This window comes from Pithys albifrons, chromosome 2 (assembly GCF_047495875.1).
Source record: "Pithys albifrons albifrons isolate INPA30051 chromosome 2, PitAlb_v1, whole genome shotgun sequence".
Classification (NCBI taxonomy): Eukaryota; Metazoa; Chordata; class Aves; order Passeriformes; family Thamnophilidae; genus Pithys; species Pithys albifrons.
This window is the reverse complement of record NC_092459.1, coordinates 74,165,536-74,188,160: the sequence shown is the minus strand read 5'-3', so window position 1 is coordinate 74,188,160 and position 22,625 is coordinate 74,165,536. Positions and strand designations below refer to the sequence as shown.

Genomic DNA, 22,625 nt, shown 5'->3' with positions numbered 1-22,625 from the left:
TCTCATAACTGCTGTTTCTAAGATCACATGTTCTGAGACAAGGAACAGCTGTCAGCACAGGTGGGCCAATAATGGTTAGCTGCATGTCCACCTGTATGATATTCAGCTGTAAGTCACAGAATAAAGATCTGCACCTGTGCCCAACCAGCCTGTGGCTGCTCAAAAATGAGATGTCCCAAACCCCTATATTCCTGTTCCACTTCTCTCCCTTGCTACCAAGCACTGACCCATGTGAATTAACACAGGATTGGCATCTATAGTCATATTTACATAAACCATTTGTCCATTAAACTCTTTCTGTCAAGGAATACCTAATTAACAGGTAAGCACAGATCAAACGTTGTAACTACTGGGGAAGGATGTCTAGTGCTTTTCTCTCATTTTGAAGAATATGTTACGTGAAAGTGTTGAAATTTGTATTCCCTGCCTCTTTTTCTACAATCCACAGGTATGAGCATGCCACATCTACATCCTCTTCAATAATTCTCAACATAATGGAAGAAGCACTCAAAATCTTAAAGCATGGATTCAAATCCATGGGTTTGAACCAAACACCTGCATTTCTGTGAGTGAACAAAGGCAGAAATGTAGCCTTCTGTGTAGCCTAGTCAGCCAGGCCACTAAAATCAATTTAATTACACAGCAGATGTGAAACAATTCCCATAGAGCTGCTCTTGCAAGTCCCTTTCTTGCCTTGGCCAGTTGCTGCTGGCAAGGAAATGCCCAACATCTGTGTGGAGCACATTGGTGTTTACCCAGCACCACAACATTTTCTACAAGGAAAGCTCAATTCTCTAGATGTCTCACAGTCTACACTTATGTAACAATTGAGGGTTATTTCACCAAGTCACTGTTCTCACATAGTGAAATTCTTTTCCCTTTTATTGCTTCTGACATCCAAGGATCTCTGCCTTTTTACCACTGTGTTTTGCAGCAAGATGAGATCTCCCTTCATGCCCTCAACTGAGACGATGCTTTAGCCAGGGTGTTCATCCACCAGAAACCCTGGTGTGAACTCGCTCAGTGTGTGCTGCTGCTCCAGTCAGGATAACAGCATTGCATCTATTTCCAAACCTTCTTCCATTTTCTGATTTGGTTTTAAAGTGCTTTTTGAATATGGAATCTCGTACGAAAAGGACTACCCAAGAACTTCAAGTTTTCATTGCTAAGTCTTTCATGGCTCTCTTGGCTCCATGTGTAGAAACAGTAAGGCAAATACAGAAGAATACACAGCTCCACAGGGAGCCTCCCGCTTCCTAAGCCTTCTGGACCCAACTGCTACAGCTGGTTTTATATTATAGACAGATTTACTCCTTTACATGGCCCTTCCAATTCCTTGACCACTTATTATGTTTACAAAGCTCTCAGTTAATCAGCATTTTAATCTTTTTCATTTCTATTTAATTCTCACATTCTTTATTTATGTTCATTGCCTCATAAAATTAAGAAAATTAAGAAAAGTAAGAGACCTGCTGCATCTAATTCAACCCCATCAGTTCCTTCAATCATCTTTGATGCAGCTCTTTTCCTGCTCACTATGAACGGACCTGAATAAGTGAACTTTACATTTCACATCAAGAATTTATTACATTCCACCCTTAAGGGCCAGATTCTGCTAGGTCCAAAATGCTATAACCCCCATCCATGTTTCAGTGGGGAAAAAATCCACCTTCAAATTATTAGCTAAGCTGGGCCTCACATTTTTATAACCATGTGTGATCAAAACCCCAAGCCTGCTAGGCAAGCTAGAACCTTATTTATTTTGGGAGGAGAGAGAAGACACAGAAAGCAGATAAACATGCTGCTTTTCATCATAACTACAGGTCTGACAACACCCCTGGCAGAGAGATTCAAGACACTTTACAGAAGTTCTCTTTCTGGGCCTGGACTGAAGCAGTCTGGCAGAGCTGGAAACAAGTGACCACAGTCCTGTTTGTCACCATCTGCTTGGCCATGCATTAACTTTGTATCAGGATCCTTTCATAGGCCCTGACACAGTGGTTTCCAGCATTGGGTGCTGCACAAGGCAATCTACTGGGGGCCTGAAAGAAAATATTTTTCTGTATTGGTAACAAATATGAAATAAATCACAAAGTGTTTATTTCAGCTTTATCTCATCTTGTTTTAATTTCTGGGTTTGTGCATACTTTATAATGTATATATTATATTAACACAGTAGTGCATGTATATAATCTATAAATAAATAAATATACATAGACTTGGGGCACTCCCGTGGTGTAATGGAGAGCACTCTGGACTTGGAATCCCAAGGTCCTGAGTTCAAGTCTCAGTGGGGACCGTCCCCTGGCAGTTCAATGCCTCCCTGCCATCCCATCCCATCAGATCTCGGATGCTCAGCAGGGTCAGCCCCAGTTAGTACTGGGTGCTGTGACAGTCCTGAGGACTTCACTGTCACTGTCCAAGCTCACTCGGCCGTGGCAGATGGACCTCAGGACTTAAACGGTGGGGCCAGTTCTGCACACGCTGTGCCTCACCTAAAAAATCCACTGTGCAGGCTGGAAGGGCACACCCACGTGGGGAGAGCCCTGCCCAAATCTTCATTTGTGAAGACTGGTCATACATACATAGACTGGGGGTACCTGCTGAAAAAACTTCTGATAGGGGTGAACGACTAAAAGTATTTGGAGAATGCTGATGTAGAGCTCTGCAGTAATTGCATTCAGGACTAAAGCAGCTTAGCAGATACAGTTGACCCTCTTTAGGAGAGAGCTGAATGTGTGCTCAAATCCTGTAAGCTTCAGCTGATCTTCCTGTAGGTTTGACACCAGTATAAAAAGGAGTCATTTCCCTTTGTCCCACTAGAAAACTGACATCTTGTAGGAACAGGGGAGTGGTTATATCAGTCAGAGGTACCTCTGTGTTGGTGTAACAGTTTTCATGTCACTGTATCACTAAAGTAGTACCACATACGCATTTATTTAAGGACATGCTTGTATGCTCCTCTGGATTCAAAGAATAATGTACTATATTAACATCCCTCAACACTCACCTGTGAATTATAATTTGAATCACTCACAAATCAAAAGGATGTGTAACAGCCTTGTGTTTTTCTCCAGTGGAAAAAGGTTTCCAGAGCACACACTCATTTTGCAGTCAGCCATGCAAATTATTAATCTTAAAAGCAAGACTGAGGCTACAATATGCATAGTGGTAGGAAAAGAGGGAAATGTCTTTTTACTACAAAAATGTTCTGTAGTCTGTCCTGCAGCCCCACTGTCCTCCCTTCTGGGCCTTACAACCACCACTCCATAGATTCTGGTCACTCTTGGGAAACCTCGACAAGCAAATGGAAACTCATGTTCTTCAGGAAACATGGATTTTTTCTGTTGCATCTCCCACAAAAGCAGATCTGAAACATCAGCTGTAGCAGAAGTGGGTGCACAGTGTGGTCAGGGCAATATGGCCACAATTTTGGTATGTCAGAAGTACAGCTGTCACCTTTCTGTGACAGTATGAAGTCAAGAACAGGCAGAGTTGGTTTTCACATGACCTTGCTTCTCAACATCAACTAGCTTTTTCATCTCAGGAAATGCTGTTGAAGCCTACAGGCTCTTCTCACTATAAATGTGCTATCTAATAAATATTGAACTCAAGCAAACCACTTTTCAGCAAGGGCAGTTCAAAAGGCTGTCACTCCTATCAGCTGTGTTCGCATAAACTAGGTGAGAGCTTAATATCTGGAAGACCTTTATATTTTCCTCCCACAGGAATGGACCTGGGCACATGGAGCAGAGCAAAACTGCAAAAAGCTCGGCTTACTAAGCAGCAAAATTTGATGAATCCCTGTCCCTGACAGCCTGCAATTTTAACAGGAACAGTGGAGACATGGTGTCCAGCAGAGCCCAGAAGAATGAAAAAAAGGAAGTTTTATAATGACTGAGATTATGACGTTAAAATGTGAAATATTGGTAGAATCTATTTTAAAGATATAAATGTTCATTTTTATGACAGCAGAGGATTCTAGGAAGAAAAATACAATTAGAGAAACTAAATGCTGTAGCAGAGAATAGCAGGTTAGAAAGAGGTTATAATACAGATTAAAGAGATTCAGTAGAAATTGAAAGCTTGAAAGTAAAGTTTTGAACAGCTTTTGTTACACTCATTTCTTGTTCCTTTTCTGATGAAAGTATTGTGCTGAGGGATTCTCCCTTTAGCTGCCCATTTCAGCTAAAATAGAAAAAAATGCTATTTCCCTTTTATCTTAGGAAGAAAGCTGACATTAGAACAATTGGCAGTGCACCGCTCGATGTCAAGCTGCTCCAGGTCAATACTCAGGCTCCTTTTGAGGCAACCTGTCAGCAAAAGACCTGAAGAAAAGACATGGTTTTTATTTTAACATCTCACTCATTCAACTGCAATATCTGCCCATGGAATACAATCAAATGTTTCTGCTTCAGCATACAATACAAATAGCTGCTTTTAGAAAGAAACTAATGCTCATTTAGTTTACTTTCATTGATTCAGGGAAAGATAGCCAACAGCCAAAAAAAAAAAAGTTAAAAACTGGTACAATCTCAACAACAGCATTAACAGTGTCAAGTCCATTTCATATTTCTAGAACCATTTCATTGCAGTACCAACTTTTATAGTACCAATTCAAAAATATCCATAGCTGAATATTTTACACCCACCATCTGTCCTAGAAAGCAGGTAGGCGCTTGCACTACTATTTGCACTTAACATAGTTCAATGCATTTTGAATTTACCCAAGTCTAGTGGAATTGTAGGTTTAGGTACTTCTGTCGGTACTCAGACTCCTCTTAACCAGAAAGAGCCGTTCCTTGTACACAAAAATGCTCTTTAACCAAATAAAAGGAAGATGAAGGGAAAGAAGGAGGAAGTGAAGCCAGAGCAGTTTTCATGACAGAGAGATTCATGATAACCTAGGTGTGTTTCAGCTGTTAGGGCAAGGATTTGGGCTTCTTTCTCAAGGAAACTAATGAGGTTCATAAGAGAGTAAGTTTCATGAGTCTGAGGACAGGATGCCAGGAGCTGAAATACCTGTAGCACAGACAAAGACAGAAAAACCTCTAATCTTGCACTTTAGCAGGTATATTTTTGTTTCTAATCCTCAAATACTTGGAGCCCCATAGCAAGAACTTAAATGAATCCATGTTCAAGGCAACATTTTCAGCTGGGAAAAAAAAGTCTTTCAAAGAGAAATAGCCTTGGTGACTTTAACTTGTTACTCTGATCCCACTACTCCTCAACGACTGAATATATTTTGGAGGAAAGACTAATCAAGGACATCAAGACAAATGCAGAGTATTTGTAGCACAGACAGGTCATCTTAAAATCATTTTCAGTGGGTAAGCTTTTGAGATATGACTTACAGCAAAGTTGAATTTATCTGTTCTAGCTAGACACTTGTTAATTGGCAGCAGCAGACATGACTAAGAGTATTAATGTCTCCTGTTTATCCAGATCCTTGACTGCAAAAGGAGCTGTCTGGTTAAAAGTAGGCAACTTTGGGAAAGATATTATTTCATTTTTTACCAAGACATGGTACTAAAACCAAGCATATGCTCAAAACACAACCAGGGCATACAACTCACCACTAAAGCAGCTTCCCTAGAGTTTGCATTTATCTTAATCAATCTAAAACAAAGGGAAAGAGTGCTGGAAGGGATCTCAGAAAGCCCTTCAGCCCAAGGCCTCCATCCCCATTCAGCACTTATACTGGGTGTCAGTCTATTACAACAGATACAACAGGTTAATGACACTTGTTATTAGGTTTTCTGTACCACATCTTGTCTTCTGCAGCACTGCACTGTCTGAGAGTTTCTATCATGTCTGATTTAATTATCCCTCAATTTATACCCATTATTTCTTATATTCAGTTTTCCAAGCAGGTAAGACAGATTATTCCCTTTCCTATTATAGCCTTACTTATCCATACAACCCCTTAGCTTTAAACCTGAACACTAAAAGGAGGTCAAGTTACAGTTTCTGCTTCTCAGTTCTTTCTCTCCACATTTAACTATGTGCTTCTCACAGGGGCTGGTGACCCAGACTCTCCTAAATGGCAAACCAGTTTCATTTCAAGTCTTGTACACTCCATTTAAATACCTGGGTAGAATGTTTGCCTTTTCACAACATGACACTGAGTCACATCTGTCTGGTGTTCAGCTTCAACCTCTAGTTCCTTTCTCTCCTAGACAGTTCTTCCCCTCCATTTTCCACTTCTGCTGTTAGTCACTGTTGCCTTCACACTGAGCACTTCCCTCTTGCACCATGAGCTCATGTCCTCCACCCCAGGTTATTCCAGGCTATCACGAACCTTGGAAATTCCCAGTTTGTTCTCCAGTTTTACATGGAATAACTTCCAAATTCATAAACATTAAATTAATAAACAAATTCAACAAGTCTAGCTCCATTCAGGAAGGCATTTTCAAATTCTCATTAAATTAAATAAAAATAAAAATTCTTCCATCAGAACATGTAAGCTGTTGCCAGATCTTTACATGACACATTTTTTGAGATGCTGGGCCAGACATATTCAATTCAAATGGAGACCAACAGGCATTTTGCAGTAATGACAATTTTAGTGAGAATGCCTGACAGGGACTAGATGGTATTTATTCAATCAGATGATTCTGCATCTACCTGCTTCTCCCCTCTACATATATATTTTAATCTCTGCAAGGTTTGTTGCAACAGGTGTAGTGCAATGCAAAGTACAATGTGAAATTCAGAGGCGGTACTTGTTGTAGTTTGGGATTATTATGTAAATTCTCTCCCCTGCCACTTAACTGCCCAGGCCAGCGGTTAACAAAAGAAGTAGTTAACTGTGATCGCTGGGGTGGGGGCAGGTTTGTCTCTTTTGGTTTTTTTTTTTTTGGATATTCTGCTCAGTCTTGGCTCGGCGGAAGGGGGGAGTGGGGACTCCAAGGAGGCAGGCTGCCCTGCTGGTTACTGCTGGGGTTTTTCCCTGGCTGTCTTGCCGCTGCCTACTTCGGACCACCTTTTCCTGCCGTGCTGCTGCCTGCCTTGGATTTGCTGCTGGTTGCTCGTACCTTTCTGCTTCTTGGACGGGGAACACAGGGGGAAGAGACTGAGTCCATCTGAAAGCCCACTGCTCGTCTGTTTCGCTGGAGAGGGACTGAAACTCACTCTGCAGCCAGCCAGGCTGTGACAAGGACACTTAAGTATAACCTTTTCTCCCGGAGGAAAACCTGCTGGGTTTTGTTGTTGTTTTTTTTTTTCTCTTATGGTGTTGGGGAAGTGGGTTGCACTAGTCTGTTTACATATATATATATATATATATAGCAGTTATCCTTCTTGTATTAAAATTCCTTTTCTTAAATTTGATAAAGAGTGGTGTGATTATTGTGGAGGAGGCCCCTCCCCTGCTTGTGGGTAAAACATTTTGGTTTTTCCCCTCAAACCGAGACAGTACTGCAGATGGTTCCAGTATGTGCCTCCAGTTCAGTACAGAAAACAATAACAGCCCGAGCTGCACAGACAGGGTCCAGAGAACCCAGAGCCATTGGGAAGGGGGTTAGAAGAACAGCCCAACTCAGCACTGCCAAATTCCTCCTGAACAATTTTTGTGGAAAAGACATTACAGAAAGTAATGGCTTTTGCCAGGGAGTTTGTTTCAAGGAGGTGCTGCCAGTGCCCCACGGTCACCACCATGCCTGACTGTCCCTGCCCAGCCCAGGTCCCCAAATCAGCCCCCAGGGCATCAGCTGCCACTCCACAGCCCTTCGCAGCTCTCAGCCCAGCCAAGCCATGCCCACCCACACACATATCCTGACCCAGCCCCAGCCCATTTCCAAGGAAGTGCCAGGGCAGCCTCAGTGCCCGTGGCTGCAAAGGTTGGCAGGATGAGCCCCGAGTGCCAAGCCCTGCTCTGACAGACCACCCATGGGAGCCCCCACAGCACCCTGCCTGAAGGGAGCCCACACACCCCATAGGGCACAGTGACAGGGGGCTGCTCTAGAGGTTTGACAAGCTGTTTTAGACCATTTCTGATGTCAGTTTAAGTGTGAGTCATTACCCAGTAGTACAGAAGCAGATGAAGAAAGGCTTTTATTGAGAGGTCATTCCTTATTCATCAGCTACAACCCCATCAAGTGGAAAGAGTAGGATGTCACTTACTCCAAAACTCATCACTTTTTTCCCAATGGGGGAGGTTTGTGATATGCTTAAAGCACCATTCTTTACCCTTAAAAGAAGGAACTGAAATTATTTGCAACATTAGCCCGATGAAAATAGCTATAGATCACCTAAAAGCACTCCAAATCTTAGTGCTTAATTTCTTTTAATCTCAAATCAGTGACAAGAGGGAATTCATGCAGTTCTCACAAGTGTAAATCTTCAAACAGTATTTTGCTTCATCTAGAATCAACCTACAACTATGTAAAAGGACCAGTTTAGAAGAAAGGAGTAGCCATGATGGCCAAAAAATGAGAAAAAGTCTTCAGTTTAAGAAGTTCTTGTCATTTAGTGACCCTGTTCAGAAATACAGTCCAGCAAGCTAGAAGACCTTTGAAAGGCTAAATAAGAATTTATATTCACATATGTATTTATATCCATAATGCAACATATCCAGCAAGACAGATGTAAGATCAACTCAAATTTTTCAAGATTATCTTGGGAATCCCTCACTCCAAACCAAACATGGTCCATTTTCACTTGTCTGCTGTAGCAAGAGGAGGTTTATGAACCACCACCCTGTTTCTGGGAAGGGATGGTGTCCTATTACCTTGAAATCCAGTTGATCTGTTTACCCTGTACTGGGCAGAATAAGTAAAACTACATCCCCATCCCAAAGGCTATGAGCCATATGACTTTATGAAAAGCAGGACTTGCTTGATCGACCTGATCTCCTCCTATGAGAAGGTGATCTGCTTAGTGGATCAGAGCAAGGCTGTGGATGTTATCTACCTAGACTTTAGTAAAGCCTTTGTAACCATTTCCCACAGCATTTTCTTGGAGAAACTGGTTTCCCATGCTGTGGATGGGTGTACTCTTCACTGGGCAGAAAACTAGCTGGACAATTGGATCCAGACTGGAGTTACATCCAACTGGCAGCCAATAAGCCAGGACTCAGTATTGGGACCAGTTCTGTTCAGTATCTTCAACAACCTGGACAAGGGATCAGGCACACCCTCAGCAAGTTCACAGATGGCACCAAGTGGATGGGAGCATTGATTTACTGGAGGGTTGGAAGGCTCTGTAGAGGGCTTTGGACAGGATCAATAGGCTAAGGCCAACCACACAAGGTTTAACAAGAACAAGTGCTGGGTCCTGCACTTGAGTCACACCATCTTCAGGCTGGGGGTAGAGTGGTTGGAAAAACTACCTGGTGGAAAAGGCCCTGGGGGTGCTGGTCAACAGTTGGATGAACATGAGCCAGCATGTGCCCAGGTGGTCAAGAAGGCCAGTGGCATCCTGGTCTGTATCAGCAATAGTGTGGCCAGAGGGCCAGGGCAGTGATTGTCCCCCTGTACTCGGCACTGATGAAGCCACATCTCTAGTCCTGTGTTCAGTTTCAGACTCCTCACTACATGAAGGATATTGAGGTCCATGTCCAGAAATGGGCAACAAAGCTGGTGAAGGATTTGGAGTACAAGTCTTACGAGAAGTAGCTGAGGAACTGCAGTTGTATCACCTGGAGAAAAGGAGGCTTGGCAGGACCTTATCAGTCTCTATAACAACCTGAAAGGAGACTGTAGCAAGGTGGAGGTTGGCCTCTTCTCCCAGGTAACTAGTGACAGGACAAGAGGAAGTGGCCTCATGTTGCACTAGGGGAGGTTTACATTAAAAATTAGGAAATTTTTTTCCGGAGAAGGTATTGTAAAACTTTGTAACAGACTGCCCAGGAAAGTGGTGGCATCACCATCCTTGGAAGCATTCAAAAAACTTGTGAATATGGCACTTGAGCACATGGTTTAAAATGGTGAACACAGTGGTGGTACTGGGTTGACACCTGGACTTCATGACCTTAAAGGTCTTTTCTACCCATAATGATTCCATGATTCTATATGCTCATGAAATGCGTGTAAGTTTCAACACATACAACCTCTTCAAAGCAGTTTTTCTGGGCATGAACTGATGTGACTACCATTTCCCAAGCCCTGTATCAGAGGGTGCATCCAGGAGCAGACAGCACCATGACATCAGTGGGAACAGTTACAGGCTCACAGCTACATGCTGGCCCCAGACTGCACACTTACAAGTGCTACCCACTGGAAAGTTAGCCAGCATCTACCTTTCCAAAAAAAGCAGACATGACTATATGCACTGGATATTCAGACTTTCCACAACAGTGATTTTTTTAAGTTGCTTAAGAAGAGAAAGATATATACTCATTTTTTTGCTTCAATTTAATCTTTCATACACACCCACCTCCCTGCCATATGTAATCAGAAATGAATCACAGTTATAACAGCAGTTGCTCTAAGTCTTGTTTTCTGCTTTTTCTTCACTAGAAATAATACTTCCATTTGTGCCCACTGATGGGCTCGCTGCATCTTTTATGTGAGTCCAGTAATCTTCCTGCCCAACACACAGCTAATTCCCCCATCCATACAGAGGTACATGATATTCTTGGCTTCTGTACCTCCTGTTTATCCCCCTCTGGCATGACTTTTGCATCCTTACAGTGTGTCTCATCGACTACACTTCAACTTGCCCACTTTGCAGCTGCACAGTTACAGCTTTGTATTGCTTGCTGAATAGAATTTCCTTGGTTATATTCTTTGTCCTTCCTAATAGCAAGTATAGTTTGTTAATCCAGGTCATGTGAATCCCTCATGTTATCCAGAAAAGCAGACTCAAGAGCATGCTTTTTATCACATGACATTAATACCAGTTGTTTTCACAGAAAATAAGGAGATAACCCAGGAGTAATTTATAGAGAATGAAAATAGTTAAGGAGCTTTCCAAGCCTATTTCCCTGCAATCTCTCAAACAAGGAACTCTGGTTTAATTTTTAAAAGTCCTACTCAGCTATGTGTTCATTCATTTTCAGACAGAGCCAGTGACTGATACACATCCTGTTCCTTAAGGAATATGAAGTGGGAGCTTGGATAAGCTCCTAAAAATGATGCCTTGCCCACAAGGAAGTGAGATGTCAGACAATAGTATTCTCATGCATTTGTCTTAGCCATGCATTCTTTTCGAGTCCATCTGTTCTGTTTTCCAATAACATGCCCAATGTTTGGCAGTATTCAAAAGAATGAGGTATTTCAGTGATTATACTCCACTGACCTATAGTTAGAATGTGGAATTATACCCAAAATTACCTTTCCTTTGGGAAGTAACTTGTATTTCCAAACTGCTAAATACATGTACTCCAAAATTTTAAGAAGCTTGAGCACAGCAGGGAAACAAAACACCTACATGAACAAGCACACCTAAGAGACATTTCCAGCTTTCTGTAAGTCTGTGGCATCCAGGACAACTTCCTGTGACTTCACAGTCTAAGCAGAGTTAGCAAATCAACTCCACTATGAGCATCCTCATTTAGACTCAGTAGAGAGGTTGATTTCCTCCCTAGGTTGACTTAAAGGTATGCAGATAAGGAAATTGTTTGCTGTACTGTTTCTGGGATGTTGACAAAAGGACATGAGTAGTTGCAGGAACTGATCTACTTCTTTTAAATAATCCCATCAATAGCTGCAAGGATAAAAGACTCATTTTATGCAGTAAGAGATCCAGGAGTAAATATGCTTTTTCTCTGTAAAAGGCTAAATGGTGTTTAAGGAGAAGACCTTGATATGTAGTGCTTACAGACTTTCATGTCTCAAGAACTGACCAAAACACATTCTCTTTAAAAAAGCAGAGAAGAACAGTGCTTTTTTCTGTGAAGTTTATCTATGCACTAGGTTATTCCCCAAATTTATGTTTAATGACAGAGGAAGGGAACAGAGAGAGCTAAGTTGCACTACAGTTTAGAATCAATAAGGCTGTCATGTGTACTTTGTTCACTTCACTCACAATGGAAGAAGGAAAATGTGCTCTAAACCCAGTAAAGCTTTCCCAAAAGCACATTCAGGTTTTGTAAGACATATAAGATATTAAGCCTTTGCACACTTCACTTATTTAGCAAAACTTCAAGCCTTTAAGTCATCCTATAAAGGCTCTGCAAAGTACATCTTTGTGACGTATTTAGCAAATCTTCCAGGAAGTGTTGGAATACTGTCATTATAAGTAATTTCTAATTAGAATGCAAGAACAGATTATATAGATAGGCATTTTTTCCCAGTATTTTCCAAGGTTATGCAAGGCAAAAGCAGCTAAGTTCTCTGTTGACATAAATAAGCAAGAACAAGTAACATTTGTGTCACTTTATCCACTTAGACAGAGAATTTGGCCCAGATATTTCTGAAGCAGAATCTGCCATAAGTGACAAAGTAGCTTTCTTACTTCTCTTCCTCTAGAACCTTTAAGTATTGACATCAATCTAGTAAAACTCAAGCCTTCAGATTCTATTTAGAACTTAAACCAAGATCATGACCTCTCCTAGGTGGTAGCAGTATACGGCCCTCTTTTATGGCCCAGCCTGACCCAAGAGGTCCAGGTTCATTTGCGTTTGAATGCTGCCTTCCCATCTGCCTGTCCGCACCCTTGGGGAAAGAAAACACTAAAATCTATTTAAATATTCACTTAAACATCTTCAAGGTGACAAGATTGCTAAACATGGTCTATGTGACTTCTTCCTGAGAGGATACTGTTCTGTTCTACTGGAGAATTTTCTTCAAAGATGGTTAACTTATGGAACGTTTAGTGTTTCAGAGGAATACTCTGGAAACTCATAAAAGCTACTTTCACTCTCTAAATGCAACTCAAAGAGAAGCTGCTGTGCTCTGTCAGCAAGGAACATTCTTAACATTTTGTCCTTGAGTATAGACTTGAAGGACAGGGTTTGGAGGGCATAGAAAAATGAAAGAAACAGTAGCACTACTTGCCCGTAACTTCAAGGACTTCAACATTAACTTTTGCTTAGACTTGCTGCTATTGTTGCCACCCTAAAGCATAGCATAGCATGTTAAGAAGTGGTCCTACGTCTGAGGTCAAATTTTCAGGTGGCTGAACTACATGGATATAGAAAGCATTGGATCCTAGGAAGAAAACACTAGCTAACCCAAAACAGGAAAATCAAGGTGCAGCAATACCAGGATATTTGCACCTTCTAAGACCTTCTACAATCAAAGACCAGAACCAATCGTGCCTCTACCTATCATCAAACAGTTCCTGGTCAGATTACTTAGTTAACAAGGGAAAGCACCACCCAGAGCCACCCTACTCTTGAAGGAAGGAAGATCACACCAATTAAATCTGAGACAGAAGTGAACACAAATGAAGTGTTTGCACTGAGTTGTGGGCACATACTGGCTTGTAATAGTCATTGCTCGCTGTCTCTCTCTAGTTCAATTACTCTTTCCTTGTTCTAGCAGCAGTTTGTTCTTAGTCTTTCCGCACTCTATAACCAGCTCAACAAGCTTGGATTCAACGTTAGATCATGGAGCCATCAGCCTTTCAAACACAAACACATTGACCTACCCATGGGCCTGCGCTAGCCAGGCACTCTTGGTGAAGGTAAGGCATTTCAGCAACTGCCTACAAGATCTCCCATCTATTACTCATATGCCAGTACCTCAAAACTCACATTACTGCTTTGATATTTGTGACAGGCAATTGTTTCCTCAATCTGTTTCAATTAGAACTTTATAGTGCCCACAAGTTACCAGTTTAAAAATCAGGGCACCACAATATGGTTGGGATTTTTCTCAGCAACTAAAAGAATGATTTCACAAAATAGCTTAACTTGAAATAACACAAAGTGCCAGCAAGCCATCTGTTCTAACCTCTATGCTAAAGTTAACAGCTATTTTGGATTTCAACAAAGGAAGTCAGCTACAGCTTTTAACACTGGGGTTTTTCTTTTCCCCATGGAGTCTAAGCACCCACTATTTTTATTAAATGGAATAGGAACAAAAGTAGCTGGAGATCCCTGAAGAAGGGACAGAAAACAAACCTGGGACATAAACAGCACTGCGTTGCATTGCAATGTCACACATCTCCTCACACATAAGTCAAGCCAGACATTACCAGTTTGTCAGAACCTGCCACACAAGCAAGGCAGGAATCACCACAAATACACGCCGTGACTGACTACAGACTGAGGACATACTGAACCATCTAACACACTGCCAGCAGCCTCCAGCACATCTGGGTCTCTAGTATATTTTTGGGATGAAGTATCACTTAGTCTGTCTGTGCTTAAGATTAAATCTAGGGATGGATACAATCTTCATTAAAGACATAAGTTTAATATTGAGGCTAGGAAGGGAAAGGTAGTATAAAGCAATTTATTCAAAAGGTAAAAAGGAAGTGATAGTATTTTCTACTTGTAGTTAAAAAGACCATGAGTTTTATAAGTGGGTCTTAATTTTTTTCATAGAAGCTTTAGTTCATTCTCATTAACTAACTTAAATCTTTTTCTTCTCCACACCTTCCTTCTCATGAAGGGGCAGTCCCCCAAACCAGGGATTGACACTAGGTTTGATCCCAGTCTAATTCAAGAATCTATTTTCAGCATCAATGTGACTGAAGTTTCATAAGACATTCGTCTTCTGGCATCAGATGATGTCAAGTATTTGCCACTAAGCAAACTTGGACATTTTGACCAAAAGGCCACACTCTGAAGTTCTGGTGTTAACCAAAGACAATTTTTATCTCAGTCTCATGTAAAGCTCTTCCCTTTAATCTCAGAACCCAGAAAGAAAATCTTCTTACATCCAACACATCTGAAATGTGAATGCAGATTTGTTAGTGCTCTGTCTGACCCTGTATTTCTTGCTTGTACTCAATCAGGGACTGAAAGACCCATGCTGTCACTGCAAAGGACAGCTCTCTTCACCTCAGTGGAGACCTTTTCCTCAGGGGGCATGGATCCCAACTTTGGGGTCAGAACAGTTCCAATGAAGCAACAAGGGTGCCAGTGCAAGTATATTTAGCATGACTCCCATGATGATATCTGCATGGTCTAAAGCCAGTCAATCTACTAACTAGACTTATAAGAGCTGAGTTATATAAAATGCAGTAGTTTTCATAGCTTAAAATTTGAGTTGTCAAAAATAAAAATATCGCAAAGGGTACATGTTTCACACATATCAAATCATGACACCAACTGAACTTCTGCCAAACCAAATCACTGTGCTATGAAGAACATGCAGCATCTATCATAATCATCATGATCAACAGAATCAAAGGGCAGCAGCAACCTCTTCATCTATTATTACTGGAAGGAAATATTCACAGTAATAACCATACACCTTCCTCAAGAGACATCTGCATTATTTCTGTCAACCATAAATCAGACTCGTTTGTTTCAAAGGAAACAGGAATTCCTGAATTAACAGGTCAACAACTCAATTCTTTTCCAACCAGTATTAACAGCAATCCCAGTTCTGTCTGTATTAAAAAGGATATTATTATACAGTAATTATATGAATAAATAAGCCATCAAAGGCAGAGAAATTAAATGATGATTGATGCTGAAATAGCATCACACCAAGAAGCTTATAGTCCAGAACCTTATCTTAGATATGGTTACGAAAAAGAACTTTCAATAAAACATAGTTTTTTACAGAGATACCTAACAGTGTTTTTTAAACATTTTACAGGATCTAGTTATTTCTAGAGGTAGACACAGCTTTTATTTGCACAATTGTCAGAAACACAACTGAACTTTCTCTGGGCTCCAGTGTTAGTTTCACCGTCCTCCTCCATCCCAAGCTGCTTCCTCAGATAGGTTTCTGCCTAACCCATTGTACAAATTTCAGCACACTACACTTTGGCATTTATTTTTAACAGCAAAATGAAGGAATTAAACACTATTGCTAAAAAAGCAGACAAACCACCTTAGGCCAGGCAAACTGCCAACTCCATAGTCATCAGTTATCACATCCTATTCTGGGATGCAAATGTTGAATTTCCCATCCCAGCTCTTCATAACCATTAACCTGTTTTTGCAATGCCTGGCTGCTCTACTGCACAGTCAACTTGGCTGTCGAGGCCCGCAGACAGATACGTTCTAATGGCTCTCTTGGCAAACCAGTGGTGCGACTCGCCACACAAGCCAGTCCACGGAGATCCCCGTGCTGTGCACTGCTGCTGTACGCCGGGCCGTGTCATTTCACCGCTCTCTTGGTATGTGCTCTGCCCAAAAGCCACGCAAGAAGGGCTGAGGGTAGGGATGGCTGCACAGACGCTGCCAGGGGGAACCCCAGCGCCCCTTTGTATAGCGCAGGGCAGTGCCCTGGCCAGCAGCTTCCCCCACGCGTCAGCGGGGACGAGGGCAGCGCCTGTGCGGAGACCTGGCGCTCGGGGCATCGCCACAGCCCCGCCGGGGAGGACACGTTTGTGACTAAGCACCCGCGGCCTCCTCTCGCCCTGCCGCTCCCCGCCTGCACCGCGCTCTGCCCGCACCAGCGGCCGGGCAGCAGCGCCGCTCCCGGGAGGGGGCCAGGCCAGAGGCACCTGCCGTGCCCCCCGGTCACGGGGCCGGGCACTAGCCCAGGCCGGCAGCAGGGCCCGCGGCGCTTTCCGTCCCCTCGGTTGCGCCGCGACCCGAGCCCGGGGCCGCGCTCCGCGCACCGCCCGCGCCCGCCGCCCCCGGCCCCGGCAGCGCGCCCTCCTCGTACCGCTGCCATCCTTGAAGGGAGGGGGTGGGACGTCTCGCAGCGACCGGGTCCAGCCCCCCTTCTCCGCTTCCTCCTCCTCCTCCTCCATAGGGCCGGGGACGCCCGGGACGGTGCTGCCGCCGCATCCCTGCCGCTGCCGCCGCCGCTCCGCCGGGGTGGCGGCCGCCCGTGGACCGCGGCGCCGGGCCGCCCTGCCCCGCGGGCTCGGCCCCGCCGGGCGCCCCTCGTCCTCCTCGTCGTCCTCCTCGTCCTGGGAAGAGGCGGCGGAGCGGGAGTCGGCCGAGGTGCTGTAGAAGGGGTTCCCGCTGCTATCCTGGCCCGACTCCCCGAAGACGTCGTCGGATATCTGCAGGCTCTCGTAGCGGGACCGGGCCGCCTCCAGCAGCGACAGCGCCTTCCTGCGCGCCGGCCCGCCGCCGCCCTCCGCCATCATCTCCGCCGCCAGCAGCCGCCCGCGTTCCCCTCGGCCCGGCTCGGCCGGGTCCTGCGGCCGCAGGCAGCAGCCCAGCAGCAGCAGCGGCTCGGGCACGGCGGAGGGCAGGCAGCGGCTCGGGGAAGCCCCGCCGCTGCCGCCGGGGCTGAGCCCTGCCTCCCGCTCCCGCCCGCACCACCCGCCCCTGTGTGTGTGCAGGGACATGGGGGGAAGGAGCCAGCTCAACATCTCCAAGTACCACATCCAGCCAATTGCCGCGGCACTCCGCGCCGTGGAGGTGGGGTTATATGGGCGCCGCGGGCCAGCGCGGGCCGCCCCCCGCCCGCCCCCTGCCCGCCACCGGCCCGCCCACTTAAACCCACAGCACCGGTAGCAGGACCGACGGAGCTGTCCGGGATCCACCGGAGCTGATCCCCCGGGAGCGGGGCCCGCCGGAGCTGTCCGGGGCCCCTCGGAGCTGTTCCCCGCCGGAGGCGTCCGGGGTCGGCAGATCTGTTCCCTCCGGGAGCGGTTTGTCCAGAGCTGTTCGGGGTCGGCGGAGCTGTCCTTCGCCGGAGCCGTCCGGGTCTACCGTAGCTGTTCCCCCGGGAGCGGAGCCCGCCGGAGCTGTTCTCCGCCGGGAGGGTCCGTCCGGAGCTGTCCGGGGCCGGGATGGGTAGGGGAGGAGCTGTCCGGGGCCGGCGGAGCTGTCCCCGCTCGGAGGGTCCGTCCGGAGCTGTCCCCGCCGCGGTGCTGCACCGCGCCCGGCACAGGCGGGAGCGCTCGCCCTGGTGCCGGCGGGCCCCTCTGCTGCCCGCGGAGGGGGTGAGGGGTTGCAGAGAGCTGGAAGGAGAAAGGCGCTGAGGTGTTGTCCCGGTGGGTCCAAGCCCCGACGGCGCGGCCGGGGTCGCACAGCTCGTCGTGCAGGAGACCCTGAGCAGTCGGGGCCCTGGTGTCGCTGCCCAAAAATCGGGCACAGAGCTCCTGCCTGGGGCGGCCCCTGAAGGAAAGTGGGGAAGGGGCTGTGGGATGCTTGGCCCCAGGTGCTCGCTGGCTGCTGGGCCTGCCACCCACCTGCTTGGGCTCCAGCGAGGCTTCGCACTGGCCTGCAGTGACCCCATACTCCTGCCCATCCAGCTCTCTGCAGGTGTGGGCTGAGCGCCCACGGCATGTGGTTTGGTTTCCTAAGTGAGTACAGTGTAAAGTAACCATTCTTTCAAAATTGCCACTGATTTAAAGGCAATATCATAGCACAAGCAAAAGGAGGAAAGTAAAAACACCCATGCCCTGGCTGGGTTAGTTACACATGATTCAGGTGCATCTCTGGAGTAATCTAAGGATTTCATACAGCAGCTGAGGCCCCTGCTTGTGCAGCAGTCAGAACGGTCTGCCTGATGTTACAGGAATGTTTGAAATCTCTGATCAAGGTTTATTATTATTGCCACTGGGCATCCCGCTGTGCTGGTTACTGTACAAACACTCATGAAGATGACAGTCTCTGCCTCCCTTCTTGCCAACAGCAATAGCAGCTATAGAGCCCACCCCTTCATAGCAGTGCTTTCAAAATAAACAGTAATCAGATTCTGTGGATGGATCGTATGCAGATGGGGAAGGGGGGCATATTATTTGCATTTTTGATGCAAGTTTTCAGTGTAGGTTGACCTGAAAATCTGTTAGTGCTACATATTTTACAAGTTTTATAAGACTGAATATTTCTATCTTTAAAAGAGGTAGGTTAATGTCCTTCTCATGGTTCTCAAGAACTCTAGCACAACATAGAAAATTATAAAAGCCAGACTTGATAAGTATTTAAAAGACCAATCTTATTTTCTATTCAGGTATTTTTAAATTACAATGACTTCATTAAAACTTTGAAGTTCTGTATAGTACATACAGCCAAATCCAGAGCAAAGAATCCATCTCCTGCGCATCCTTAAGCAAACCAAAAAGCCCAGTGTTATTTAAGGGGTGAGACTTAAGCTATACTTCTACTTTGAAAAATTTCAAATGTGTCTTATTGATTATATTAAAACATTACTAAGTTTATATACAAATGGGATTTTGGTTTGGTTTTTTGTTGGTTTTGTTGTTGTTGTATTGCAAGCTCTCCCAACTTAGCCTGTAACTTGGACATTGCATTGGGTTTGTGTAATCTCTCTAGTCATCAGAAATCATAGCTCTTTATGCCAAGCTATCCTTTTAATCAATCCTAGTCACCCCATGTCTTCAGAATACCCTGATGGGAAGGCATGACTGGATATGCAGAACTTTTCTTGCTAGTAATGATGAGTGACCAGCTTGAACCTCTTGAATCCAGTTTGCTTGGTTGGCAATGAGAAAACCACAGACTATTCTTCATAAATGTTATGTTTTATTTGTTGCTCCCATGAAACAAAAAAATTACAGCTGCCCTGTGTTTTTAAAACTGAAAAAAACGCCACTTGAAATACCTTGACAGGTTCTTTGTACTAGAGACATTGAAATAAACTTTTGATTTGTGGAAGGATGGAGGTGTCCATCCAGGTGATGTGTAATTCACCTCAGCATCCAGATTTTATGAAAGTGTCTTTAAATTTGCTGGGGTTTTTCCTGTAAAACACAACAGCTGGAAGGACTGCCCTGAAGTCCAGGATGAAAAGAGAGAATTTATCAGAATGGGCTCCCAGCAAAAGTAGCCATGGGAAGGAACAGTCCAAAGACCAAACAAATGCATGTAGTCTTCTTCAGCTGCTGGTTGCAGCAAAGATAATTTCTCTCCCAACTCGTACATGTTTTATGCCAAAACCAGGTTCCCATCACAGCTGTCTGATGCATGCTGTCAGGCCCTTCCGTCCTAATGCCATGCCAGATGGCAGAAGTTGATTTTTCATTTTTTTTAAGAGAATACTGTACACAAGAGCTCTGGGAGGAGACCGCTGCACTGAGAGAAACAGGACTGACCCTTGCATCTACCAATCCAGCATGACATTTTAATGGTGGAGTCTCCTGCCATACATACTCATTCAATATTTGTTGGTGGAACTTATCCCTCTTTCAGCTTGGTTAGTTCAAAGACAAGTCCCTCTTCTGCCTGTCCCACAAGCAGAGAAACTATAGCGGCTCCCACACGGGGCTCAGTGCCTAAAGTTTTGGCTTGCCTTATGATCCAAGACATAGCTTTTCCTATGTTTCCCTTAGACCAGCCATAGAAACTGCTGATTAGATTACTGTAACCCAATGTGACAGTTCTGGATCTTGAAAATTGCCATGTATGACATACTAGCAGTCATTTGATCCCAAATGATTGCAGAGGCACAGAGATGTGATGAGTGGTTCTAAAAATGGTTTCATCAGACCATTGGATTTTTATGAACAGTCAAGAAAACAGTTACCACTGGTGATTTGCAGTGAAAGATCTAATTACATAAACCTAATGGAACACTATAAACAGAGCTGTATTTTCTCCTTAATCACTTAAACTTGTGTTTAGCTGCTAGAAAGCACTACTAGAATAAATGGACTTTTGTGGCCATGGAAACACGTGAATCCACTTTTAATTTACCTACAGAGAAATTGTTTGGGGTTTTTTCCTTGAAGTTTTCATAGCAAAAGCAAAAGTACCTTCTGTACACTCTTTCTGTCCCTGACAATCTTTATTGTTAAGATTATGATAGTGGGAAGTCATATATTTCATTTCTCTGTAATTAATTCTTCATAGTTAGCTCTTTGAGGAAGAGTCTTGTGCCATCTTGCACCATATTTTACCTTATCAAACTGTAGCCTAGATCCAGCAAAATATTGACATTTCTGTCTTCTACCTAAGCTTCCTCACTTCCTATTGATTTGACAGACTTTGTAGACCTAAGTTCTGGTGTGTGCCTGGTCCTTTCACAGCACAAATACATTGAAATGGAATAATATTTAATGAGGTTACAAAATTGTTCTTTTCTAATCCTCTGTTCTGAAAGTGCAGCCCAGAATCTGAATTTCAAACTGTCTTCCATCTCAATGCCCCCCTAGAATCTGTAGAGTCACAGTCCAGTTGTTCATTCTATATGAGGACAGTAGGTTCCAGCTCTTTCTTCCATTATTGCACTGCCTTTTGTGAGCAGGAAAACTTGGGGAAAAGGCTTCATCAAGACTGAAAATAATAATGGTTTGGAGACAGCAGACTGTTTCCTCTAAAGCCCCTGAGAAGAGAGCAAGGAGGAGCTGTCCTGTCCCTAGGAGAGATTGTGGTTCAGGCTGATTCTCAAGCACATCCCCATGTGATGTCCCCACATTGCAGGGAAGAAACCTATGCAACTACAACCAGTCCTGTCACACTGCTCTCCACACTCTTCCAAAAAGGTTTCTGTTATGTGCCTTGCTGCATGGCACAAGGAAAAGCAGCTCTGGAGGGACTGGTTTGCCACTGTACTGCCCTGCATAATATACTACTCTATGCAGGTTATTGTGGAGCTCTTTCTCATCCTCCCTACAACTTGATAAATAACATTGATAATAGATGAGTTTATTTTTTGTGTTTTTATTTTAAACTCATCAAGTATTTACAGCATATGGAATGTTGGATACAATAAAAATGCTTGCCTATGTATTCCCTCTTTGCTTTCTGTTTTCCAACAGCTTTATAGTGTTTGAACCCTGTAATTCTTGAATTGGCATTTAACATTTCCCAAATATGACATAAATTCAAAACTGAAGGAAAAAAGCAAGCTGTTGTTTACACATGAGAGAAAGGGAATAATTTTTTTTCCTCATAGTATAAAAGGGAGACATGATTTTTGACATTTCTAATACTGAAGCAGGAGTGAGATGAAATTTAAAATTTAGCAGAAAAATTTAGTGTTTCAGTGATGAACACTTGATTTTTTTGGCTTAAGACCCTTTGGAAACCATGTTTTGTTCATGCACAGTACATTTTTAGTGAAAGGTGTATTATGAGCAAGTCTCACCTAAGCTCCAAGGGGAAAGATAAGGTGTGTTGCTCATGCATGCATGGAAAACTAGCTGTTTCATCAATAATTTATGGAGGGTCCATAAAGTATGCTGCAAGGGTCTCCAAAAGCCCTGCCTTGCTCTTTGGTGTGGGCATGAAGCAGAAACTATGTGTGCAGCAGGCCAGAAGCAGAGAGCTGTGCTGTCACTCAAAAATCAAAGTGCTCTAATGCTGCACTTATTTTTCCATTGAAAACCATGCAGTTTTGAAATGCATTTTTTAAAGGCCAGACCCCACATACACACTTCACAGTAAGACCTGATCCAGTAAGGCAGAGCCTCAGGAGAGCACTGTTAAAGGCTGCAGTCCTTAAGCCAATGCTCTACAAGAGCCTGTGTCCCCCAGGCAGTGTAATCATGTTCAGCTTTTGATCAACATAGGAGCTGCACCTAGAAAGTCCCTGGGACTTGGCATGTGGTACCATCTGGAGGCTCTTTGTTTAACTAGTTAATTCTATTAAAACACACTACAGGATTATTGAGTTTGCAGAGCTTGATGCCCAAACTTAGTAATAGGAACTTTGGTTCTCAGGGCCTACAACTCACAATCAGGT

At 44.1% G+C, this 22,625-nt stretch overlaps 1 protein-coding gene across 1 annotated transcript in view; it reads right to left on the bottom strand.

Annotated features, from left to right (window-relative positions):
- Nucleotides 1–17,301, bottom strand: part of PGBD5 (piggyBac transposable element derived 5) — a 71,437-nt gene extending 54,136 nt beyond the window's left edge. The window contains exon 1 of the mRNA XM_071549532.1: nt 16,683–17,301. Within this exon, the coding sequence (XP_071405633.1) occupies nt 16,683–17,115 (433 nt within the window). The 5' untranslated portion in view covers nt 17,116–17,301. The remainder of the gene's footprint in view (nt 1–16,682) is intronic.
- Nucleotides 17,302–22,625: the final 5,324 nt, after the last annotated feature.